A 27,200-nucleotide genomic window follows, 5' to 3' on the forward strand; every position below is an offset into this window, starting at 1 on the left:
CAGACCAGACTGCTTAGATCTTGTCCTAGCTGGGTCCTGAGAATCTCCAAAGATGGAAATGTTGGAAATTAAGATGGAAATCAGGTTCTTGTCCCAGTGACTAATTACTCGCCTAGTGAAACATAAGTGGAAATTCTCTTCAATTAAGTTTCAGTTTTTTACTGCTCTTTTATTCTCCTGCCATGCATTCTCCCAGAAGTCTCAATTAACTGGATTCTGCCTAAGACATAATATGGAATAGTTCTCAATTATTAGCACCGTTGTTTAAATTTACTGTGAAAATTAGAGTTTTGTTTAGCTTCTGAGGTTTGCGAGGGCAAAATCAAAACATATATTCAAGAACTGTCAGACACTAAGAACTCTCTAGCAAAATGAAGTCAGATCAGAAAATTTCATTCAACAGTTTGAATAAATTCAGTTTTAAGTTCTTATATAACTATAACTTGCACTTTTGTACGATGATCATTTAAAAAAAAAGCCACAATAAACCCTTCCATGTGGCCAGAATTAGGCTACAAGTAATCTGGGACTGATTTTGGCAGGGATGTGATGAAATAAAATTCCCACACTATTCCACACACACAAAATTCAGAGAGCACTATCATTTTCCTGCCAGCTGCCATACATGTAAAGGCAAAGTAAATAAATGGAATATACAAAGACACTTTTCTATGGGCTAGAAGGAATGAGATGCTTCATAAGGTCTTTATAATCCCAATATTTTAAATTTCTGTTTAGATCCTTTTTATGATCACAAAAAAGATAAATGACTATTACATCATTTATACAACATATACACGGCCTTTTCTCCTCCAAGTTTTGCAGATTTGCTTCTGAAAGTTGTCTAGTTCAAGTAAGTTCAGAAAACGGTATCAATATTTTCAGTGCAAATGCAAAACACATTTTTGTAAAGCACAAAAGAAATTGAGCAAACCTATAGGTTTATTTAGGAGAAAAAGAAATGAATAGACCTGACTGGCTCCTTCCACTGGTGGATCCCTAGTAGTATTGGAATCATATTTCTGACCACAGCATTATTCTTATGTTCTACCTTTTTTCGCTGCTTGTCTTCCAGTTAAATAAAAGACTGAAAACAATGAAAACTGAGGTCATTTACAACCTTTCATTTTCATAAAAATAAAGCAGTGATCATTAGTGTTGGTTAGGTTTTTTTTTAGCACAGAAAAATCCTCTGATAGAGATGTTACCGCATCACCTTATAATTATTATAACCATTAACTTCCTCATCCAGAAAGTAAAACACTAACAAAAAAAAAACTTAACAGAATCTGTAAATTAAAGAGATGTACAGAGGGAGAGAAAAATAAAATAGGGAGGGAAAAAAAAATATATCAGTCTTAGACATGGAAGCAATTCTTTACCTTACAAGCTGTTAGCATGTCAGCTACTGCTTTGCGGCTCAGATTTGCTGTAGCAATCACATCCTCCTGCCTGCAAGAGTTCCCAGCTGCCACAGCTTTGGCTGTTGCCATGGTGATTCCTTTCGTCATCCGGATTGATTCTTCAGGTGATGATGTCTTTTCTGGAACCTCATTTGACTGAAACACCTTTAAGTGAAAGCAGGAGGAAAGCTTGATACCCACCCATCAAGTCAAATCAGAACAACTCAAACTGTGAAAAAGGGACAGCAACTGGATGCAGACTTCCATTAGCAGGAAATTAGAAACATATTCAGAGTACTTCAATATCATTCTCATTCGTTGTGAGCCTGGTCCTGATAAGCCTGCTTACCTACAGACAACACAGAGAAACAACTACTGAGCCCTCGTTGCCAAAATCAGCACAGTGCAGGATAGCCAAAGAACATCACTAATATAGTCAAATGTCTCTTAAAACAATGGAGTTGGAGGAAAGATAAACATTGTATTTTCTCTCACTTTACACTTAGGATCTTTATGACTCTAATGGAGACTATTTTTCATAAGGACTTGCATGAAAATAGCTTAAATTAGAACAACACACAACACTTATGAATGGAAGAATACATTAACAGTTTTAAGATATAAATAATAAAAGATAGGTAACCTTACTTAGAGCTCATATTTCACATTTCCAAGTTTTACTCCATTTGCTTGCCATTCTTTTACTCTGCAGCAGCAATTCAGATTACACAAGCAGGAGATGTTTTCTCTACTACATGCATTGCTACTGAGTCCCATCACTAAACCAAGGCCCTTAGAGACGCATCCACACATCTCTTAAATACCTCCAGGGAATGAGACTCCAACTCTTACATGGTCAGCCCACTCCAGCGCTTGGCTACTCTCTGTGAAGAAATTCTTCCTACTATCCAATCTAAACATCCCCTGGCACAACTTCAGGCTATTTTCTTGCACCCTATCATACATAACCTGAAAAAATATACCAACACTCTCTCCCTGCTGCAACCTTCTCTCAGGTAGTTGTAGAGAGCAACAATATCTCCTCTCAGTCTCCTTTTCTCCACACTAAACCACCCCCATTCCCTCAGTCACTTCTTGTAAGTCTTGCTTTCTAGCCCCTCCACCAGCTTTGTTGCTCTTCTCTGCACATGCTTGGGCAATTCAATATCCCTGTAGTGAGAGACTTAAAACCAAACACAACGTTTGGTTTGTTTGGAAAGCAACAAAGTTGCTTCCAGATTTTTACGTGCCACTAGCATCTCATATCTCACAGTGGAGACCATTAACATCTCAAAGTAGACAAGCTGAAGAAGCATGTAATTGTACCTTCAGAGATGACATACAATGGATGGAGGTAATCAAACTGCATCCAATTCACTGCATGGCTTGAGGACTCCCCATGCAGCCTGGTCTGATGTTAAGAGTTTACTTTCAAAAGCTGCTATGCATGATTATTTTATTCTTTACCGTGAGTTCCTGTTTGATGTACTCAATTGTGGCCTCAAGAGCTCTCGTCCCTCGAGTTGCTTCATCTTCTACTGCTTTAACAGTCTTCAAAAGTGATGTGACATTTGTTACCATCACCTGAAAAATAGAGAGGTGAAGAAAAATGCATGATTCATTCCTCCCATCTTACAGGGATGGCATGGTACGAATCAAGGCAAATTAGTATAGTTGTCTTAGTACCTCTAACGGGACCTAAAAAACATCATGAACTGTACTTATAGGAATAAATATCAACTCTCCTGTTGGCCAGCTTATGAGAGCTCCCTACAAATTGCAGAAACATAGCATGTCTTACTGCAGAATGATACTGCATTTGTTGCTCCCATGAGAAACTCAATAGTCATAATACAGAGAATAACCTAATAGTCATTGTCTTTCCTAAACCCCAATACTCTGACATACAAACAATATCTAACTAACGCATTTAAATTCTTGGGAATTAAGATGAAACAGAAAGGCCAGCTTTTTGACAATTGGAATTTAAAACACAGATAGCTCTTCAGAGCAGGAAGAGCCAAGAAACCACTTTTCTCGACTAGATAGGTCATTTTCAAGTCGTGCCTCTACAGTATACTGCTTTCTCCTTCTCTGAAAGGAACAGAGGCACAGATCTCACAGGTAAAGAAAAGACAGGAGAGTGAAGACTGCATAGCAAAGCAAAAAGCTACCAAAACACTCCCATAATACGGAAGCAGAAGTAATATCGTCTCAATCTCCACACCTGGAAATATTTTGTAAGACAGTTTAAAGATCTTTCTGAGGCAAATGTCAAAATATATCTCAGATGCAAGGAAAATGTAGCACAGAAACATCAGACATGGTGGAATCTGAGCGCTTTTTGAGCTTTTACATCTGTGTACTTCCTGGAAACATCTAGAAGAGAGTGATCATCAGTCCTCATAAGCATAATGTCTCACCATAGGATTTTTGGTGTTGTGCTCCCCCCCCCTCAAAGCTGCAAGGCCTAAACAAGGAGGGTAACATACTCACATCTTGAGCATACATCATCATTCAGATTCCAGGACTTAGGTAACAGTTTTTATTGGATAAATTGTAATCTGTAATGGTATGAGAACTGGCCCTTTTCGGATTGCAAAAGATGTAAGTTTCTGTTAAGAAAGATTACAGTTCTTCCATCAAAAACACAAAAGTCATCTGACAGCCCACAAAGACTGACAGGACTTCATGGCAACTCAGTAGTATCTTATTTTCATATACATCTCAGGATGCTACTGAAACATCTAAAGGAACCAGAAATTGTTGAAATCCAAAGTTAAGCTGTCTAGGAAACGTGACTGGACCTGATACTTGCAAATAAAAAAGTAAGAACAAGCTTTCATACCTTGGCAGCCCCCTTCAGCTGGTACATGGATGGGTCATCTGCTGGCTTGCTAGCAGCTCCTTTTGTAGCACCAATGAGGTCAGAAAGGGCCTTTGCAACATCCTTGATAGCATTGATCAGGACAACCTATAGGAATGAGAAACAGACATAAGGCTCAGTCAAGAATTAGATGAAAGTATGAAGAATGCGCAAACAAAATACAGACACTACAACAACCTTGCCTATTATTTTAGGGTACTGTTTCCATAACTCCTCCAAATTTGTCCTTTTCACCAACAGAAAATCAGATGTTCGAAGTATTTTTCTAGTTTTCAGAGCAGTTGCTCGTTATAAGAAAAAATAACATGTGAAAGTAAAAAAGCTCAGGGAAAAAAAGTTGAATGAACACTTCTCAATAACTGCATTTTCATAGCAGTACATAAAATAAGAACACAGCTTCATTTTTGCCTGATTTTGTTCACTGTAATTTGTATAAAAATAAAGTCCTTGATAATCCCGAAAAGTTGATTAGCTTTTGGTAGCTCAGATGCTTTATGGCTGAAATCCAAGGAAATATGGAAAGAACCCATGACATAAGACATGTCAATGTGATTTGCTGTTTCCCAGCTGACTACACTGTACAGCAACTAGCACTGTAAGACAACTGAAACTATCATGTCAGCTAAAGTCAGCTTTATCCCTATAGAAAAATGCTTTAATGGCATTGTGTGCTACAGTTATTAGAAATGCTCCATTTAGGACAATTTTCAGCTGTTAATATAAAATTACTCCAAAAAATATCTACTTGTAAGTAATAGCAGTTTATTCTAAGTACTGTATCCTCAGCTTTTACATGGAAAAATAATGTGAGATAAAACTTCTACATCTGGAAATGTTGTTAGTTTAAGGAAATTTTTCTGTTAAAAACAAGTATTTCCAGCAGAGGATTTCTAGACAGGAAAATCTTGGAAGTTTACTCCATCATAGAGGTCAAAACTGAACACACAGCCCTTTCAGAGCCTTATTTGAGATAATCCACACTGAAGGCTAAAGTCATTACATTAAATTAAAAACAACACAGACACAGCTACAGAATGCGGAGGGCTTTTTAGCCTATGCAAGTAACATAGGGTGCCCATCCCAGCTGTCAGACCAATAAAGAGCCTTGAAGTAAATGAAGTAAGTCAGGATTCCCATCACAACTTAATAAAAATAAGACAAACACTTTGTGAAAAGTATTTGAGGAGGAAGACATCAATAAAATAAAAGCAAAAATGTTATACAGAAGCTTGTCTATTTCTGCTCCATGTTCCAGGGTCTTGATCGTATTGCAAAAAAGAGCAGTGCCTGATCCAGAAAAGTCCCCAAAGAGACGAACCCTTCAATTGGGATTTAAAGCACTAGTCTCACGAGGTCTTACCAAACAAAAATGTTCTCTAGCCTCTTTTTCAACTTCTATAAACTTCTTTGGTTTCTTTAAGAGTATCAGAAAAACCTTAGGAACATCTCACCTGTGTTTCAGGATCATCTGATCCCAAGCTAGCTGCTCCCAGTTTCACTACCTCAGCAAGCTGAGTGATGGTGTTAGCTGATGACTGAGCCGCTTGAGCCAGTTTGTCCTGACTTGAAGCAGCACCGGAAACCAACAACTTTGTGTCTTCAACTAAGGCTTTTGCTGTTTTCAGGATATTTTCCCTGCAGCAAAAAGGAGGAAGCAGACAGGGAGTGGAAAAGTAGAAAAGGAAAAAAACACGTTTCTCAATGTTACGCTCGCTAACAGCTCCATGGAAGAGCTGATACAAGTCATTGTGCCAGTGTCCACTCATGACAATGTATCACAAGCCAGATAGCAATTAAAAACATAAAAAACGACACATCTTAAAATGATAGTGTTATATTTTGAGCAAGATACAAGACAGTCAGTGAAGTTACTCTGAGTTGATAAGAAGTGAGATAGGGTTAACAGCAGGATAGAACATTTTGTTTTAACTCTGGAAGAAAATCTGGCCATGCTGTAAAAAAACAACTGTCAAACACCCACTTTAAACAGCATATAATAAAGAAATGAAAATAATTAAGGAGGGAGGGAGGCAGTAGCTAGAACGGCAAAAGGAGGAATGTGACTGAGTTAGTGCTCCCCCTTGCTGCCACCACCATATAAATCCAAAGCACGTCTGGAGAAAAGAAGAAACCACTTTGAGAATGTGCTTCATGTATAAGACAAGTTAAATGAGAGCTCTAATTGCATTCCAGTAAAATGTCAGTCCGGAAATTAATTGCACAAAAAGCCAGTGACTAGTACTGTCTATGTCTCTCAGCGTAGCAGAGGGACAGACTGTTGTTGTAGGGTATGCTTCAGCTCAGTGTTAAATCCCAGTACTGCCACCTTAAGGAACACACATTAAGAAACTAAAAGATTGGTCTAAGACAACCGTTTCAGTCTTCACTCGCTGTCAGTTGTCTAAACTGAGAAATGAGTCATTGCCATCCTTCTCCCAGTTTAAAAAAACCCAAAACATTCCAGGAACATGGTAGGGAGCACTCAGCACTCGTATGTGCAGTTTATGCTCAAAGGAATTTAAAAGTAATACTTAAAAACATTATTATTCTTCAGTTTAAATGAGAGTTAAATCACGCTCTTTAACATGAAAAACTTTGAGTTTCAGAATTTGCTCATCCATCTCCTTTCTAAATAAAGAATCTGCTTCGAAGAAAAAGAATAACATTCACTATACAATATGAAAACATTCTGGAGCAAGAAGAATGCCAGATGTTCTCCACATAAGCCAAAGCTGCACCAAAAGAAAAAGCTTTAAGCACTGTTCAAAACCACTGTATTTTCTGTTTTATTATTAGTGAAGAAATGCTATGCTTTAAATTAAATGTGCTCACAGACAATTTTAATTCATAAATATTCTTTAAGAGGAAATTGAGGCCAGTCTTCAGTATCTACCCATAAGACAATAAAGCAAGCATTAGTTCTGTGAACTTAAAAGAAAATGAGCCCTGACTGTCACTGTGTAGAACAGCAGCAAGTTACATACCACTGTGTCTTGCCTCTTTCCTGAGCAACTCGTGTAACAAGGTGGGAAATAAATGCTGACTATGCAACTGCTGTGCTGGCCATCTAGGTTGCTATGTAATTATTCAGTTAATAAATTGTGGCTGTGAAGCCCTAGAGTTTTACTGCAAAGCAAGTCAGTCAAATGGCATAAATCTCTTAATATGCTGAAAAATGCTGTGAGATTATTATATGTCAGATGCTACTTAGAAGGAAAAACTGGCTTATCTCCCCCAAAGGAGAAAACATGTGGCATAGCTGCGCCCTATGCATCGCTGCTGCTTACAAACATTAACCAGATAAAGCATTTAGCAAGACAAACTAGCAGTCAAAAACAGCTGTTGGAAAAAACATATAGAGAAGATTCCTCCTCAGTGTCATGGACCGCTGATTCAACATACTGGAATGACAGCATATGCTAGTTTATACACGGATGCAGCTTAATTAAAAACAAAAAGGCCAAAATAGAGCTACAATTGTGGTTATCTGTTGCAAGTACTCTTAGTAGATGTCCTCCATCTGTTCAAAATTCCTTCCTCACAGAAATAATGAAGTTTGCTGTCCTCTACACTTATCCTAAATCCTAATTTTCCCATTTCTATTCACATTCCTCTGCTTCATTTGACTGCATTCCTGGGAATTCAGAAAAGTAAATATTTATTTCCATCTGCCTTTTGCTTTTGCCAATTCCATTCTTTCCCTTTGCATGCACTCTTGGTTTTCAGTTGCACTGACCTGTGGTCTGCAAATGATTCGTTGTTTTCAGCATTAAGGGTTCCAGCAGTGGCAAACATGATAGTTGTGTCTAGATCTGCAATTATCCCAGACACAGCGCTGGCTGCAGTAATACAAGCTTGTGTGCCTTTGTTTCCTGCTTGAAGGGCAGATAAAACTAAGGAGACCTGGAAACAACATAAAGGAATAAGGTGGTCATTGGAAAAAAGCCTCATTATCTGATACTGAGTCAGTATCTGGAAACAAACATCTGCATCCAAACAATACTTAGGACTGAACAAATGTAGGCATCCTTCCTCTCCTTCCCCCAAATACTGCTTTTGCAATAGAATCGCTTGAATTGGAAGGGACCCTTAAGACCATCTAGTCCAACGCCCTGCAGTGAACAGGGACATCTTCAGCTTGATCAGGTTGCTCAGAGCCTGGTCCAGCCTGGCCCTGATTGTCTCCAGGGACAGGGCATCCACCTCTTCTCAGGGCAACCTGTTTCAGTGCCTCACTGCCCTTATCGTAAAGAACTTCTTCCTCATATCCAATCTAGATCTCCCCTCTTTTAGTTTGAAACCATTTCCCTTGTCCTGCCACAGCAGACCCTGCTAAAGAATGGGACAGACTCTTTCGTATGCCCTTCCCTTTGGATATTGAAAGGCCTCTATCAGGTCTCCCTGGAATTCACATCCAGGGATATTTATACTAACCTCTAATAGTACAGATCTTCCTGAGGTCCAGACTAAAACTTTTTCCCTGAACAGGTTCCTGTGATTCACTATTAATGTTGTTTACAACTACAACTCTTCTTACGAGAAACTCTGCCTTTGCCCAAATTTAGAATTGCTGATACTCCTGGGGTACAATACAGTAGAGAAGTTGTACAGCTGCGAGCATACTAACACAGGCTGAGCAAACGATGTTTCATGGAATCTAAATGAAACTGACATTTAATTCTCCATTTTCATTTCCCCCCAAAAGCAAGCTACATAGCACACATGTCCAAAGACTGAGAAAACCAAGACAGGCTGAAGATGCTATTCTAAGTGTGTTAGAATGGCCCAAAGAGCAGAGAGGATGCTGATACAGAAAGAAAGCATCTTCAGGCAGCCTCATCGTGTTATCTGTGGCCATCTTCACAGACTTACATGTTTCCAGGGGAAGTATCTCATAAGACACAAGTGCCATCTTCTGTCTTAGGACCAGACTCCCTCTGGCATAAGGATGAAGTTTTAATAGAGGATTAGGACTAATTTAGTACATGCAGGGTAGTGAATACTTGAAAGAAAAGAAACAATGTAAGAACTTACTTTAATTCAGTCAATATTCTACTATAATGGTAAGTTTTATATATAAAATATCCAATGCCTATACAACTTGACTGACTGACTCCTTGGGGAAGTTCAGGTTAACACAGAGGATGTCCTACCTTTTCAGTCACAGCACGAGCACATTCTATCAGTTCCCTTTTGGTGTAACTGTCTGTAGGGCAAATCTGAAGAGCTCCAGCTTTTTGCACGAGAAAGATACAGCCGTGACCAAGTTCTTGCACCCGAGTCTTGATCTGGAACCCTATCTAGATGATAAAGGAGGTACAGGGTAGAAGGGAGCAAGAACAAAGTAAGTAGATTGTCATACTAGTACACTGTGTCAACACAAATAGAAATAGAGTCACTCTGGTGATTCTTTACTATGAATATTCTGCCCATCAGTGTATTTTCTGCAGAGACTGGATAGATTTAATATCATCTATTCCCATAGCAGAACCCTGGAAAATACCTACTTATAAAACTGAAGTGCTAGTGAACTGGTCCAAGGGACAAGTCCACATCTGTAAGCCTAACATGGTTAGCATAACACATTTATCCAAGTCAAGACTACTTAATTCAAGCACACACAACTTCACCAAAAAGGTTGCATGCATTTGAATAAGTAAATTTCCCAGAATCTCAAAGCAGAAAAGTTACCGTCAGCATGAGATGTTTTAAAGGTATTTACGATGAGGAAAAAGTAAATGCTTGCTCTACACTGCTGAAACCAGGTTGAAGACAACATGACTTCTTTCATTCATTTTTGAGGGAAGTACAGATTCTTAACACTCTAAAACTGACCACATACATATGCAACACTGAAATCTGGAAAATCCTGCCCTCACTGCTTCCAATTCATTAATAATCTTATGGTATAATGTATGGAATATCCCTGTTTGAAAATTCATGCTAGTTTTAGTACCTGTATGTACTGAGGCATGTAATTTTGTATTCAGATTAATAAGGAAGCAGAACTCACAGTCATTAGTATCATGAAAGAAATTATTTCTACTTCAGGCTGAAAGTAACGTGCACCATTGTTCATAAACCTAAAGAGAAATGCAAGCTATTGCTTTCTGTTTAGCTACTGGGCATGGAGCACTGAAGTAGTCTATCAGTGGTAAAATTAGAAAGTCAAAATTTCTAAGTAGGTCTTTTATCTAGATAATCTGATACGTCTGGTGACGGTGATATTCTCTTACCAGATCTTGACCAAGTTTTTGTATGCTCCATAATCAGGGGAATTCAATGAAAAGAAGAGCACACAAAGGATTTATTTTTGCTCACAGAATACGCAGCACCTACTATAGCTGGTCATGTCATGGAGGCAAACCATAAGCAGAAGGAGCATAATGCTGCGTAAAGAAGTCCCTTCTCCCACATAATATTCTGATTCTATGGCATGAAAGATGCCCTGGCAGACAAAGACAACTGCGTTCCTACTGTTTGCCCATACCCCACTTTCAGAACAGCAAGTTAGACTTGAAATCTCTTACAGCAAAAAAAAACCAAACAAAAAACAAACAAACAAAAAAACCCACAACACATACGTAATTCATTAGATCCTATGAGATGAAGAGCTTTCTTTGTGTTTGCAAGTTGTTTCTAAGTTATCTGGAGGAATCCACCCCAGTCTACATTGCTGTCTATTATTGTGAGCTGTTTATTTTTGAAGGTAGCTGGAGGGGATGACTGGTGATTTTTGTTATTTGATCAAGTAATTTGTACAAAAAGGCAGGAAAGCATGAAAACCCACACAAAGTAAAATGGTGCTCTTTTGCATAATCTCTAATGATTGTTAAAAATCTGCTGATTCCTAGTAGAAAACTTGTTCCATAGACATTTTCTGTGCATTGAAAGGACTTAAAAGAACCAGAAGCAAAGACAGGTTAAAATTTCCAATGATCAACAGAAGTGTTTCATAGTAACTCCTGCTTCCTATTATTCTACACTCACACACAAGTAATGTGAAGGCTGAGATGTGCTGTCAGTAACATAGTACTGCAGTAGCACAATGCACAGCTCAGCTGTAGCCTACAAAGCCACAGCGAAGAGAGACCATATTTTGGCTCAACGTAAGGAGTGGTATCAAACACAAATCAGATCTCTTCATAAATTATAATAAAGAAACAGTACTTATGAAACTTATCTGTAAATGTTGATGCTTTAAGATTCCATGCAGGCTTGAAAAGACAAAATTTTGCTAGATTCAGGACCTCAGGCCCTGTTGCTGTCACAGAGAGTAGAGCCCAGAGCCTCCCCTCAGCTCCTTTGCTCTGGGCTGAACAAACCCAGGGACCTCAGCCGCTCCTCATATATCCTACCCTCTAGACCTTTCACCATCATTGTTGCCCTCATGAGACTCAGCAACAGCTGCAACCATATTACTGCAACTGAGTGATGTGATTACCTCCTGTTATTTTGCTCTATATTTATTTTATTCACTACAGTCAAGGAATACCCATGTTGGTGCCACTGTATGCACAGAATAAAGAGGTCTAAAAGCTGCAGACCTCCTCTGGTTCAGCAGTAGCTGCAGCCATTCGGCCCTGGAGAGCCAAATGCCCATAGTCATTGGTCATTTGTGATGCAAGTCCTCCCAACTCTTCTGGGTTAGTAACCGACTTAGTCATCTGAAAAAAGAACACAGGCAAGAGAAAATGACAGGCATGAGAATAATCTGTTAATATACTCTAGTTTAGAAGCACACTCATTTATTTGGTTACACTGATGAAGTGAGGAAAAACGCCTGACGTGTAAGGGAGTTGTTCTCCAGTAAGAACTCCGTGAGGAAACTCAAGCAAGCATGCTTTATTAGAGTCATGATAATCAGGCACTCGCAAAACATCTGGAATAATCAAAGAGCAGCAGTTAGATCTTGCAGTTCACTCTTTGACACAGTGGAGCAATAGGCCAGCTGCACAGTTATTCCTAATTGGATGATGAAGTGGGTTTTATCTTTCAGAGCCACCTTATGTTGTTAAAGGTGAGCCAGCCTGTATCAGTCTCAGCTGCTGTGGCATAGGAGCATAACAGTTGAGAAAGTCCCAGAATCAATGCAAAACATTTATAAAATATGAGAAGGATAAAGTATACCTTGGTATATATAACTGAGCATCTCTCTAAACATCTACTTTTTAGACAAAAATATTTCTTCTTTCTCCAACTTGCAAAAAGCATGAGATTGCTTCCATGGGACAAAACTAGTTTTAAACAAATTCTTACTACTTGCAAATAAACTGTTATGTCATAGAGAGCAGTAATATCAACCCTTCTGGACTGCAAAACTGAATAACTTCTTAAAGATCATCTCTCCACAGGCCATTTCTGCATCTAGCATACACAAATAATCCTCTATCGCTCCTGAAAACCAAGAAAGTGTTCTTCAAAACTCAAACACTTCATTGTAAACATTACACAGAATAATACTGGTTCAATTAAAAAATTTCTTTTTTTTTTTCCTTTGTTGTTTTTCAACCCAGATAAACTCCACAAATGCATGAAAAAACACGATGTCATCTTAATCTGTATTTATTCATAAGCATTATAGGGATCTGAAAAAATTGATGTTACTTCACGGGCTAAATACACAACCCAGGGACCCAGTGCTCCTAGAGAACATCCCTATCAGCACATCTGTAAGGTCCCGTAAGCATATTTTACAAAAATCACCATTTATTTAATTATTCCTAAATAGATATGGCTATAGGAAAACAGCATGACAAAGAGTTACACAAGAGCATAAAGCATTCCACAATTCTTATGTACACACAAGAGCTTTTAGTCAGGTCTAGCCAAATTTCTTACCATTTCCTGTGCTGTAATGGCAATGGCTTTAGAGTATTTCACCACAGTGGTCTGATAATCAACAAATGTCCCCTTGGGATCTGCAGGTGTACTTTCATCCAGCTGCAGAAATGTGGGAAAATGATGAAAAAAATAACTTTATAATAAATGACAAACTTCCACATAACACTGAAATTATGTACTCGTTTTAATACTCACTCTTGGACTAAATGCACCAGGAGATATACACATGGAACTCTAAAAAATGCTTTACGTTACTTCATGACTGTGAAATAGAACCCAGATCAAATTTTTAACTGAGTCCTCGAGTGCAATGCCAACTTGTATGGGCAGTTCATATCAATTCTTACTGTTCTCAACAAATGTAGAAATGAATGTGCAAGAGCTAGAGGAAGAACTACTCCTCAGAAAAAATTATATAAGATTCCCTCATGAGTTAACAGCTGTGGTTCTGCATGCCTTTAGAACATACCCCCCCCCCCCCCCCCCCCCCCCCACACACACAAAAACAACAAACAAGAAATATGAAAAAATGAATTATTTGGTTCAGCTTATTTATACTTTACAACTGTAACATTCCAGTATGGCACCTTTCAAACGTTAGAAAAACAGCTTAGGCTTTGCTGCTTTCCCCATTGGCACTAATGTGCTTCAAGGCAAACTAGCTCATCACTTCACATACTAACATTAAGGATGAATAAGAAAGAGAAAAACAATTAGAAATTTAGATGACCTATAACTGTGACTTTCTTTCACTACCAGCACAGTACCAGACTAAAACATTCCCAACTCGTTCTAACCACTGCTTGCTACCCAGTTCAGTATTATGAACACCATCCTATGGTCATGCTGATTTCACAATTTGTATTACTTCTGAAACAATCTCTGGATTGCCTGTTTTTCCATGTCAATTGCCACATACTGAAATGAATTAATAGTATCTCCTGCACTGCAAATATACTTCTAGTGCCAAGGAAAACCATTCTCTGTTCTGCTCTGCTCACCTTGCTCATTGCCTCTGTTATCGAATCTACCATACCTCCAACCATGCCTACTTCACTAGCAGCTTCATTTAAGGTAACCATGATATCATCCACAGCCTCTTTCATTAGTTGAGCTGCCTCAGTAATTGCATCATGAGTATGTGATGCCTGAAATAGAGAGAATAACAAGATAAAAAAATTAAACCAAAAAACATTCTGTCAAAAAAAAAAAAGATTTTAAAGCCTTGTCTTAACCCCAAGTCTCTGTAATAAGAAAAGGTTGTAAAAAACAAAACTTCTTTAAGCAAAACCACTAAAAACTGAAGAAAAAATCCACTGCAAGGCCTGCGAACAAATTAAAATGAGTAGGTGCTCCATCACACAGTTGCTCGTCAAGATACGGTGCATGCTGCACCTGCTCTTGTCCAGTAGGTGGAGGAGCACCTCAAGGCACTGGGCACGCTACGCCCACCTCTTACTAGCAGGAATGCACAAGCCTCCAAGTGCTGGGCAGACTTGTGCCCTCTGTCATTTATTCTGCCACTGTCCAACTGTTTTCCAAGTCTCATTTAACACCCTACCTCAATTTTGGTACTATGTCCACTAGAAGATGCATTTTAACCTCTGACTTCTCATTATTATGCAGTGACTATACCTTGGGATTTCCTCCTCCTTCTTTGGCTGCATACAACATCTGTAAGGCAGACTCTGCTAATGTCTTGCTCTGGTCCAACACTGTCATTTGTTGCTGATGATCCAGAGTTTTGGATGCTACACCAACTGCAGCTAATACCAAGGGTTCAAAGTAACTTGCCAGCTGCGTAACCTAGGAAAGCCAAAACAACATCATCAACACTCTATTAAGACTATTTCAGTACTGAGATGAATGCTACTCTCTAATTCAACTCAGATTAGCTGAAGTAGCACACTGTTGTAATGCCTAAGAGCTGTACATTTAGTTTGTAACATACACCAGGGTGATTTTGCGAGTCATGAGTTTTCAGTTCTGTAATAATGCAATGTTTCTCCCCTTGGAAGCACACAGTTGAGGACATGATGGTTCGTATCAGCTGAAATCACTTTCAACACCGACTCAATAATCCTTATGGGTTCCTTCCAACTCAGGATATTCTATGATTCGGTGATTGTAAGTTGCACAGTCCTTAGCAGTGCAAAGAAAACAAGTCAGCCTTGTGCAAGGGCGGCACAGTTCAACCTTCAGTTGCACACAACAGGTGATCAGTGGCACTGCACTGGATTTGGACTGCTCTGTTCACCTCAAACACTGCTGAGATTCAAGTCCTTCAGGCCCTAACCTAACCTGCACTGGATTACCATGCAGACTTGTAGAGTTCTCTTATAAATAAGATGCCATAGCGAGCAGAAGCTCTACTATTTCCTCTAGACACAGGTCATCACTTCTCATGCATTAACTGTTCTTTAAGGCAGTCATATATTCCAATTGTCCTTACTGCTAAAAAGGAGACGGGTGGTTGAGTGACTGTCTGCAACAGTGGTAGGCTGACAGGGCACGCTACAGAGATTACATACCAGACACAGTCCATGTGCCAAGTTAACTACTTGGGTTCAATATTTTGTTTGAAATACTGAAAGACACTTCACTATGCAAGCAAATTCTGTTGGGGTAATTGACTCTTCAGAAATGTGTGCACTCAGCATCTTTTTTCCTCCTTTCTGACCCAATTTACACTGTTCTGAGGAAACATCTGCTTTTGGCAAAACAACAGTTCAAAGAACATAATTAATTTAGTAGCTGCAAGTTACATATCACTGAAGCTTTTACAGTCTACTTGCAATTGGACTTAGCATCTACGAAACCACAGCAAGAGTAAGCTCCTGTCTTAAATCCATCACATTTGGCTTCACAGATTCTACTGGAAGAAAATGTACTGCTCTGGGCTGATTATCCCCAGAATATGCACCAGCAGCCCTATGTGGAATAATTCAAACTTCTGAGATTTCAGGTTACTAAGGGTTGGTACATTTCAAACAGCTATAAACATTGTGGAAGTTTTACAAATCTGGCCTGGATGAAGAAAAACAGCAGTGGTTAGCACATCTCTTGTGGAAGAGAAGACACTGAAATTTTTACTCCATGTAAATGATTATGTCATCTAAGAGACAATGAAATTTTAAGACTTGGTAAGCCTAACGCTTAGACACTAAGATGAGAAAGTACATATCTCACAAACATAAGGTCTTTTAAACTGCACCCAGGTGAAAAGCAGGAGCCATACATTCTGCAGTCAGCAGGTAAAACTAGAGTAAACTGCTTATATGCTCTTTGGTAAACATTTATCAAATGAGCGAGAGAAGGAATGTGACTCCATAGCTACCTGTTATCTTTAGCCATGTCTAGTCAGTGGAAGTAGTCTCCCTTAGAAAGGGGTAAGCAAGCACTTACACTTCTTAGAAACCAGTCTAAACCTCCATCTTTGCTTTTCCCTTCCCTTTCTTAATTTGTCCTTTCTCCACTAATCTCTCCCACACCAAAAACTTCCATGGATGTGCCTTGCTTATGGCTGAATATATAAACAAGCTTTAGTTGGTCTCAGCCCCAAGTATTGAAAAATCCCAGATCTTTCCTTCCAAGTACATTCCTCTTCTCTTTCAACTGAAGTCAGAAGCACTGCTTTATTGTGGTCTCCCCTTTCTGTCCAACTGCTCAAGACTTCATTAGGACTGCACCTTGTGCCCAAGCTGTGCTGCCTCTCCCCGAGCTGCGGTTGCTATTGGATCAATAAGATGGCCAATTTCCTGAACGACTGATGTCAGCTGCTCCTGTAGAGCCTAATAAAAAGAGAAGTTGTCAGTTACTGTTACAGCTGTACATTAATCAAGTTATGCCACACCATAACAATCAGACTTTGACAAACTAAAATACTCCAAACAGTTAAATGACTCACTACACCCTGATATAAACATCCATGCTGCCCATCTGATTTCCACCATCATTTCTTCTCCTTTATCTAACTTCAAGAACATTGAGGGAGGCCCTGCTGCTGTAAACAGCATTGATATGGCAGGTCTGGGGAGCGAGGGGAAAGGTGACTCCCTCCAGTTGATAGTAGCAAATTCAGGAGCAGCTGCCTTATATCATTGCAATATGGCAGCCCCCACCTCCAAACACAAAACAAACAGAAAAGCACAACAAACGAACAAGGAAACAAAAACAAATATAACACCTCTTCTTGCCCTGCCTAGTCGTCAGTATCACTGCACCTAGAGGAACCAGCTGGAGCTCCTATTTAAATGTGAAGAGATATTTCTCAAAGCAGACAATACAGCACAAGAGCTCTGCTGTAGACCTTGAAACCAACAGCAGAAATTGAGCAGTGGAGAAAGACAAAGAAAAATAATTTATTGCATTAATAAAGAAAGACATTGCAATTTAGATCACTGGTCTTCCAGTAATAAATGCATTTCAAAAACATTCTAACTTTTACGCAGCAAGTCGTCAGGAAAACATGAACTATCAGTCAGTCACATCAGCAAAGGAAACCAAAATGATACAAAGGTGGTCTTCAAAAATAACTACTTTCACCACTGCTTTTGGCCAGTGATTCTGTTATCTTTTCAGAAGCAATGCACTTTGGCCAGCATGTGGTTTTACCCAGAAAGACTCTAGTGACAAATTCTTCCCCCAGGCACAGATTCTGCCAAGTGCTTGGCTTCACATGTTCAAACACACAAACGCTGCATGATGAACGAGGCTGAGCAGTGTTCCTCTGTTACTACACCACCGTCTTTACCTCAACTGAGATGTCATCTCTGGTGGCCAGACTCTGACTGACGGCCGCAAGTGAGGCCTGCTCAATGTCTCTGATGCATCTGTTGATCCCATCTATAGAGTAATCACATTCTCTCTGGCCTGGGGCCTTATCCCTGAAAGACAGCAGTGGTAAATTTGATCGTGCTGGGAAGGAGACAGGCCCTATCCTGACTGTACTCTGGTGCTCTTCATTAACTAGTGCACCGAGTACTCCAGACACGTGGAAGAAATCTCCTCAGGCTAGTCAGGGGATTATCCCAGTAAGAAATGTCAGCATGAAAAGGCAACAGACAACAGGAAAAAGTATTTCTGTGCAATTGACAGTTTCAGGAAATAATTCCTTGGGTATTATCTTTTATACTCAATTCCCTGGTATCTGTTAATGAAGATTAGTTTCCAGATAATTACACACAGTTTGCTATTTCAGCAAAATCATTATCAAAAGATTAATTCAAGTGCATAAGTCCTTAGTGCACTATGCTCTGACAATTTTGACATTGAATTGATATTGAAAGGCAGAAGATGGAGCGCACTCCTAATGAGTTTAAAAGTTTTCAATAAGAAATGGATATACAGGTTTAGTTCAAACATGAAAAGATGTTTACACTTTCTAACAGCATACTCGCAACAAAACCAAGAAGATTACAATAGTGAATAGGTAACAGAAATCCACTATACACAAGTACTATCTGACCCACTCACCAAAACTACCCTTTACCACACACTCTATGCTGTTAAGCAGTCTGGATGGAAATCACATTAGCTAAACTTGTTATTCCACAGCATGTCCTCTTACATTTATCTTTAACTGGATCAGAGGTGGAACAGGTAAAGAACAACAACAGAACACAAAATCAGCCCTATGCTGAATGCTGTAGTCACTGATTACAATTAAACAGCACACGTCACACAAGAAGTTACTTTCATTAGTGAAGAATACCACAGCACCATGAGCCAAACAGTATACTTCATTTTTCCTTTATTTGAACAGCTTAAATCTTGACATAAAAGCATTCACTACAGAAGACATACCTGATAGAGGTGATAAGACTCTTAATAGAATCTGAGACAGTATGGGAATGCCCAGCTAGCACTGACCACGTAGGAGGGTCTTTTGGATTGATTGCCAGAGAACGAGCTGTTTTAATCAATAAAGATGAGCTCTCCAACATTGTTTTAGCAGAAACTAGAATTGGCTCCTGTGCTCGTGATCCCTGTGATCAAAAGGCAAAAGATCACAAAGAACATTTATATCATTATTCGCATTTGTCCACACATTCTGCTACTAAAAATAAAAGGTTTAATCGGCAGCAGTGAAATAACATGATCATTTCTTGTTTTATACTACAGTATTTACTGATAACCAACATGCAAATAGTGGTTGTGAATGCAGTTCAACTGTTTTCTTTGCACCATACTTCAAAAACTAGTTTTCAAGTTTAAAAACACCATCCAGCTGATAAACAAGACGAAGTAGAAACATTTCACTAATTGTAGACTACAGAGATATCATTTAATCAACTTTATGTCACAGAAATTGCAAGATCCAAGCAAGTGTATTCTCTTCACAGGAATTACTTTGACTAGAACACTCTAATTGGATTCAATTAGATTGTAGATCAAATTCAAACAAGTCATCATTTTCAAAACTATTTTATCTCCAGTAATCTGGTAAACTCAAGGATCACAGGCCTGGAAGGCAGGATTAGATTAGAGTCCCACAACATTTAGATTGCAACAGTTACTGTACCATCTAATATTTCCAGCTAGTTCTGAGATTTCCAACAGCAGGAAGCAGCAGTTGTAAACTCAGTAATAACACAAGACCTCTACTTTTACCAATGCTTTTATAAGCTTGAAGGATTTTTTCCCCTCAAAAAAACTTTTACTAGTTAGGATAGATACCAATCTGTTCTAGTTACAGGGTTGAGGACAGAACTCTCAAAAATACAGATGACCCATAAGAAGTTTCTCTTTGCAACGTCTGTTTTTTGTCATCATGACTTCGTATCGTTTTTGGAAGGGAGAAAGCACAGTGACATCCATTCAATCCTTTCCAGAACTAATTATTCTTGAGGAAAAAGGGGAGATTTATTACTTCATCGCATGGAAGCATCCAGCTAACAAGACAAAGAACTTGCCTTTCCTATTTTACTTCACTAACAGGAGGCTGCCAGTGCTTACTGGAGCATAACTAGTTTTATCTTACTGGTGCAAAATTCGAGGCTGGAGGTTAAGCAAAAGACTGCAAAATGTCCTAGGAACATGGAGACATTTCAGGGCAAAGTCTCTACACTCCCTGTCTCCCAGCAGACAATGAAATCAATGCTTTTCAGGATCAAACTGCCACATTCTGCCTACCTCAGTGCTGATCTGTGCTGGGATGCTGACGAATTCTGGATTTGAAGCAAATGCTGTCAGGTTTTCCACAGCCTCTATCAACGGTGCGGTAGCAATTCTGCACTTGTTGCGGTTCTCTTCAGAGAAATCACCATCCAGGGCCTACGAGTTAAATCATGGTTGAGCTCTGTGTGAATGGGTTTATTTGCAAAATCGAATATGATAGTTTAATTCCTCATGAGTTTAAACTGCTGTGTGCTAATGACACCTGAAGTTTGAAACTTCTCACAGAAACAACTCTGATGTGAAGAATGTGATACTTTAATTCTGCTTTATACTTTTACTTCCATTATTACTGAACCTAAACTTAACACAGCTGCTTTACTTCACAAGACTGAATAACTGCTTTAAATCATTGATCTCTGATTTTTCTCAGAAATCACGTCTCAGCACAACTCATGTTCTGATGTGTGGAAATGGCAAACAATTTGGCTCTTTCTTGAATTTTTTTTTTTTTTTTTTGGAAGTAAACCATTAATTTATTGTTATCAATTTCACACACTTAACTTCTTTCATAATCTCATAGAAATACTTCAGTATGAAGGACCTTCTGTGTTATCTTCCAGTTTTAGGGGCAAAATTATTTTCACCAGAATTTCAGTCATGGATCAGCTGATGGACTCGGATTCATCAGTTCTCTATACCCTAGCAAGTACTTTTTGCTTATAAGAGACAAAACCACTCCCTGCCACAACACAGGCAGGTTATCTGGAAAATACATGACCATTAACAGAAGACTATTAAACAGCAGCAACATAAACTACTCTGGATATTAAGCAATACAACACCATTAGAAACCTTCACATTTGGTTGTTTGTACACTGTTCTGATGGTGCCAGCTCATTCTGTACATTCACACACAACCATTTCATCTCATAATGAATAGGCCAGCTGCCTTTCTGTTAATATTGCCCTGTTCTTTCCATTTTGACTATGACACAGCTATACCACTTGTCATATTTTTCAGATCAGACCTTCAAAAGTGTAATTAAGCATTTCTTAAAACATACATCACAGGTTAAATCATACTGATAGCTATTCTGATTCTGAAGAAAAATGCAGCATAATTAAGCAGTACTTGTACCTTGATAGTCTTAACGAGGTTAGCGGTGCTGTTTGCAACTTCCTTGGCAGATTGCACAAAGTGTCTCTTGGCAACAGGATTTGCTGTCTTTGATGAAGCAATGCGACAAGCATTGCACAGAGCAGAAGTATGTTTGGCCACAATTGTGGCAGCTGACAATACCTGTCAAAATAGATGGCACAAAACAAACAGACTGTCAGGACAGCATGACAATTACTATACTCTAGCTCTGCAAAGCTACAGTTCAAAGCAAAACTCCTTTAGTTGGTCACAAACAAATTGTATAACCTAACAGTGACAGTCTCACCACAATCCTCTGGAATTACCTGTGATGGGCTGCTCGCTGGATCTACCAAATTCTGGCAAGCCATCTGGATTGCTTGATTGGCTCTGGCAAATTGAATTGGGTCAACAAGACCCTGCTGACCTGCCTGACTGTTGGGATCTGAAATGCCAACCAGGTAAGCAGCCTAGAAATCAAGGAAGGAAGAAAAAAAAAATCTATGAAACAATGTTAAATTTATCTTGACTGTCTGCTAAGCTTGACGTGTTGTTGCATATGGTGTTTATTCAAAAATTATACTGAAAACTACTATGAACACTGTCTTCAGTAATACATCTCCAAAATCCGATGAAAACAGGACATCTCAGCCGCTGCACTTCCAAAACGTGATTAGGGTAAACAAAACCATCCCATTTGCTCAGGCAGCTGGTCTCCCTGGAAAAGTTATTTTTCACTTGGACAGGCAATGGAAAAGCTTGAACTATCATAAACACTACCAAGTTATTTACTGGATTTGCCACAGCTGGTGGTGGAAAGGGTTTTGATGAAGTCTTAGCATAAAGTCAGTTTTACTTTTCTTCATTATTTTTCCATATATAAAGCCAACAAACACCTCCCTGCATTCCTTCTCACCAGCCAAAGTCAGGACACCACAAACATGGGGCTGCTAAGCAGTTGACCATCGCATTTGTGGGTGGTCGTCACACTGCAGCTCAAGATGCCTTATCTCAGATTTACACATGCATAACATCAGCTTTCTTTAAAAAAAGCATACATTTGCTTTACAGACTTGAAATTTACAGGCCTCAACAGCTTACCTGAGCTGCTGCCTCTGTGAGGCCGCAAAGAGCCTTGGATGCAACTCCAACGCATTCTCCAAAGACCAAAAGATCCCCGGTTTTTGCATTCTGGGAAATGCCTGCCATAGATTCTCCAAGAGCCTCAGAAATTAAGAAAACAAAAGTAAGCTTCTCAAAATGTCTCCCTACCAGTAAAAGGCAAATGATTTCTGGTTCTGAACCAGCTCTTGCCCCACAGTCTGCCTGACCACCTTCTAGAAATGTTAGCTAGTTATTAAGCTCATGGATGTGGGGACATTCCTTTGTGTGGTGCGAGGAATAAAGATATGCAGATTACCACTGTATTTACAGTACCAAGAACTAACACTGTTATAGCTCTAATGACTATGAGGACACAGAAGTAGCCCTCAACAATTTTCCTATCATACAATAATCATTACAGCTAGCCTGGCTCTAGGTAGGTTTCACAAATTTCAGAACATGACAACCATACCAGCAACTGCTTTCAACACATTATGAATCTTCTTCGCCCCTAAACTCACTCAAACTCCCTGGTGATAGGATTGCATCTAGTCTACTGGGATCAAATGGATGTCAGAATGCACACTAAGTCTTAAAGCATCTCACCAAATTCAGTGCATCTCCTTTTAAAATTCAAAATAAGGTTTGACCACAACAGAGCAATAGAACAAGGATGACAGACATATCCCCAATCCCTTAAGTAATCTCTTTTTCTATTAGAGAACAAAGAATTTGAAATGATCCCAATGCATTAAGTAATAAAAACATAAAAAGCAAAGCTTCTGGGGAAGATGTATGACATGACATAGTATGCTTAAAAATAACTTCAGAGATTCCATAAAGATCTTCTGGCGTACTGGAATATCTGGAGTTCTCAGGCGTTTCTCTAAGCTGTTTCACACAGAACAGTACAATGGTATTTCATTGCCAAGGCTCCCATTTACACTCTGGGCATTTCCAATAGCTGTAGTCAAAACATGTCATGATGTACGACATGCTGCATAGTGTCTAACAAACAGGAGAAGAAGAGAGGAGGAATCTGTACCAGCACTGCATGCCAGTCACATGGTTAAAAACGTCACCAAGGTAAAAAGCCTTTGGAACAACAAAGAAAATGAAATGACCTCTCTCGTAGCCTGATCTCAGGCTAAGTTTAACCAAGGAAAGGAACAAACATTTTAGAATAGGCTGTGCTATGTTTCCAACATGTTTAATATGTATGTGGAAATGTACGATAATATACTTTACAGTTGTCACAGAGATAGGAAGTTACCTTTGAGTTTTCCATTACGCCTTCAATACAATCAAAATATGAGAGGTCGCTCACAGGCTCATTGGGGTTATCCAGCATTCCCTTCACTGTCTAAAAAAAGGGAAGAAACTTTGGCTTACTGATGGAGGTTGAAGTAGCGAGCTGAGAAAAACAGCATCACAACCGTCCTGCTTATGTCAGCGTGCTCACAACTTTGTCTCCAGCAAGCAAATAAAACTACAGTCATGGAGAGCTCAAATACAGATGTACGTATGACACGAATGCTACCCCACATCAACTGCACTGTGGTACCAACTCATTTTTGCACAACAAATCTGCTGGAACTATAACCTCATGTAAATTAGTCTGCATTTGTTATGACTGACCTATAGTCAATAACACTTGGCTGACATCAGGCAACCTGGTTTTGTGTCCGTTCTGAACAGTCTAATACACGTTTTCAGTAATGTTTTAACATCTTATAACTGGAATTAAAAGGCTGAGTGGTAGGAGAACAAAATATCATTGCAGTGCTGCCAAGACAGAAAAAGGGCTATCAAACTAAACTGCAACTTAATCATCTGCTGGCCTCCTACTGTTAAAAGGACCCAAAGCACAGTTCCCTCTGTCAAAAAACTGCAAGCGTGAGATTTTTTTTTTTTCCATCCTGAAATGAATCTGATACCTAGAAATAAAAAAGTAAAAATTAGTCATATCTTCACTTAGAAGACTGATTTACATAAACTTGTAAAAAACTGCAAAGAAACAGTAGACAATAATTCTCTTATGCTTGAAAAAATCTGCAAGGTGCCTTTTTCCAAGTTTGAAAGGAGAAAACCTTACCAAATACCAGGCAAAACTGACTTAGCAACCTTTCTGAAAAAAGTGAAGTCTGTATGTTCAAAAGATCCTAATACCTGTGTGTTATGATATTCATCCTGCACATGAAGGAAATCTGGTCCTAAATGTAAGCCATTAGATCTGTACCAGAACTCAACTCCTAAAATTAAAACATACCTACAATATTTTAAAGGGCTCAGCCATCTTTTTCTTTTTCTTTTTTTTTTTTGAAGTTATGGTTTTAGTAGTCTTTAAAGTCTTACAGCAATTACAGTGTGAGAACAAGGTGATGTGAAGTAGAGGTCATACGTAGAAAACAATTTCCAGTTCTCACAGCAACTCCTCATTGTTGTGCCTCATCCTTACAGAACTAATTGTAAAGTAAGCTACTTCCTGCAGTATTTGCACTACTATGGAAACAGCAGCCCTCAGAACATGAGGAAACAACAGCAGAACACAAGTCAGTACAACTTCGTGCTGACAGGGAACACGTATTTGAAATCGTTGCAACACCTTTGTGCATTCTATAATCCTACTAACCTTTCAGCTGAAGTCGTGAAAAACTTTCATTGCCTTCACGGAGGCCACACAGTAAGGTCCTCTCAAGACATTATTTTAGAATCTCCAGGAAAGACTACAGAACATGCTGACAAACTATCAAGTCCAAGCCACTAATTCTAAGTAGCACTGGAAGTAACAACCTGCTAAAAGCATAAAATCAAGGAACTGCAGCTCCCCCCTTCAGTGCACTGCTGGTCCTGGGAATGTCCAACCCGTTGTGACTACTTTTTAATTCACAGTAATTATGAATAATCTTGACTAAAAACTGTACTTTCTGGGAAGCAGAGAAGAGGGAGAAGGAGACATGTCAGCAAATTTTGCTCTGGCCAAAACCATAAGAGTTTCAGAGAGGTTCTATGCTTACCTTGTATGCAATTAAAACCTCTGCCACAGATATCAAGTGAGAAGACAGTGACAGCAGCCAATCAAAGAAAACAGGGGAAAAAACAAACATTTGGGGCCCATTGTTCTTCAACAGAACTTTCTGGAATGTAGTAATACCTCCAGTTCTCTGAGTGCATTGTCACATTCCTTCTGCCCGGGAGCCTGCTGGGTGCACAGCGTGATGAGCTGGTTTATGCTCTCAGTCACAGCTCTAGGGAAAGGAGAAGGGAAAAGATAACATTTTCAAGTTGAACTATTCTTCTTATTGAAGCTTTTATTTCAATGACTGCACATTACAATGCTTTCAAGCTTTCATGATCTGCTACTATTTTTCTTTCCACAGTTTGGGGAATAACCCTGTATTAAAGTAACTGACCTAAAGACTTCTTCCTTAACAAGCTTTATAGTGCAAAAAACCCTCTCACTAAGGCATTTGATAGTGAACACCATGTGAGGCCATTGCAAACAATTTAGACGTTAGTCCAGAAGAAACAGAAGCTTAATTTCAGCGACATTTACTTTGCGTGACCATGGCAGTGGGGTTCCAGCTCACACCACATGGACCTACTAGAGCAAACAGCTGAGCCCAAACAAACAAGCTGCTGGCACCAAATACCTCAAATCTCTTCAAATACATCATATCAGTACTTGGATCCTGCATGGCTCTCAGCCCCTGCCACAATTCTAATAGTCTGTCTGAGGAAGTCAAGAGAAATGGCTCCAAGAGGGGACAAAAGACACTGAAAAGTGTAGGATTATCAATTAAAACTATGTCAAAGGGGGAGAAAAAAAAATACAAGAAAATCATAGCACCATAAAAGATGAGAGCAAAAATAAGTCAAGTTGGTGGGAAGTAAAGAAGTTGTGCCTTTTTCGTTCATTTTCATATGATTTTCTCAGAGAAAAGAAAGCAGAAATATTTCACCTGAAATATATCACAGCAGCAAAGAAAAAAGCCCTGGCAAACTTGTGACAACTATCTCATTTGCAAAGATCTGAGAATGGAAACACAGTGCCTCCTTCGCAATTCTATTACTTCTTGTTCCTATCTAGTATCCTTAAGAATGCAGACATACCCTTACAGGCAAGCACCGTGGCAAGAGAGACCATCTAAAGACTGTACTGCTTGTCCCTCCCTTTCTTATTGAATGCTTCTACAGAGGCAATATCAGTCTGGCAGAAACTAATAGACAGGTGGGCTTCACCGGAGACACTATCTACACCTACACTCCAAAGAAATAGGGATACTCCAAGTCAAAAGCAGAAATCCATAGTGGTTAAACACTGTGCCATAAACACAGCCTCATGCAACTCCTTCATTTTAAGCAGTGTACCTTTGATTACCTACAACTCTCCTAGAAGCCTACGTATTTCTGGGGAGACAAGATGGATTTCAGAACATTTCTGTCAAGAACATGAAATAAAACAGCATACCTTGCTTCTTTAAGTACTAAAAGAGTGGACTTGATAAAAAAAATATTTGATATTGAAGAGTAATGATTCCAGGGTCCAGGACAAATATCAGCTACCTTTGCCTTAAGGAAGCAACAGTCTTAACTTAATCACTCCCTCTCCACACTAATATTTGAGGGAGTAAATATTTTGGAAGACAATAATACTAAGAGCGACATCTACATTTCATTTCACACATCAATCTGACACAATATT

General features: G+C 39.1%; 1 protein-coding gene across 19 annotated transcripts in view; it reads right to left on the minus strand.

Moving 5' to 3' along the window:
* The window catches only part of TLN2 (talin 2), a 141,851-nt gene that overhangs the window by 20,962 nt on the left and 93,689 nt on the right, over positions 1-27,200 (minus strand). For all 19 annotated transcript variants that reach the window (XM_040706785.2, XM_040706789.2, XM_003641877.6 and 16 more), the window contains 19 exons: positions 25,650-25,743; positions 23,769-23,858; positions 22,493-22,615; positions 21,718-21,861; positions 21,392-21,553; positions 20,269-20,409; positions 18,940-19,121; positions 17,888-18,020; positions 16,824-16,925; positions 14,770-14,940; positions 14,136-14,282; positions 13,132-13,233; positions 11,838-11,957; positions 9,444-9,590; positions 8,027-8,193; positions 5,742-5,925; positions 4,252-4,377; positions 2,871-2,987; positions 1,383-1,568 (listed from right to left, as the gene is read on the minus strand). In XM_040706785.2, coding sequence (XP_040562719.1) covers positions 1,383-1,568; positions 2,871-2,987; positions 4,252-4,377; positions 5,742-5,925; positions 8,027-8,193; positions 9,444-9,590; positions 11,838-11,957; positions 13,132-13,233; positions 14,136-14,282; positions 14,770-14,940; positions 16,824-16,925; positions 17,888-18,020; positions 18,940-19,121; positions 20,269-20,409; positions 21,392-21,553; positions 21,718-21,861; positions 22,493-22,615; positions 23,769-23,858; positions 25,650-25,743 — 2,638 coding nt within the window. The remainder of the gene's footprint in view (positions 1-1,382; positions 1,569-2,870; positions 2,988-4,251; positions 4,378-5,741; positions 5,926-8,026; positions 8,194-9,443; positions 9,591-11,837; positions 11,958-13,131; positions 13,234-14,135; positions 14,283-14,769; positions 14,941-16,823; positions 16,926-17,887; positions 18,021-18,939; positions 19,122-20,268; positions 20,410-21,391; positions 21,554-21,717; positions 21,862-22,492; positions 22,616-23,768; positions 23,859-25,649; positions 25,744-27,200) is intronic.

The sequence above is a fragment of the Gallus gallus genome, chromosome 10, assembly GCF_016699485.2.
Source record: "Gallus gallus isolate bGalGal1 chromosome 10, bGalGal1.mat.broiler.GRCg7b, whole genome shotgun sequence".
NCBI classification, from domain to species: Eukaryota; Metazoa; Chordata; class Aves; order Galliformes; family Phasianidae; genus Gallus; species Gallus gallus.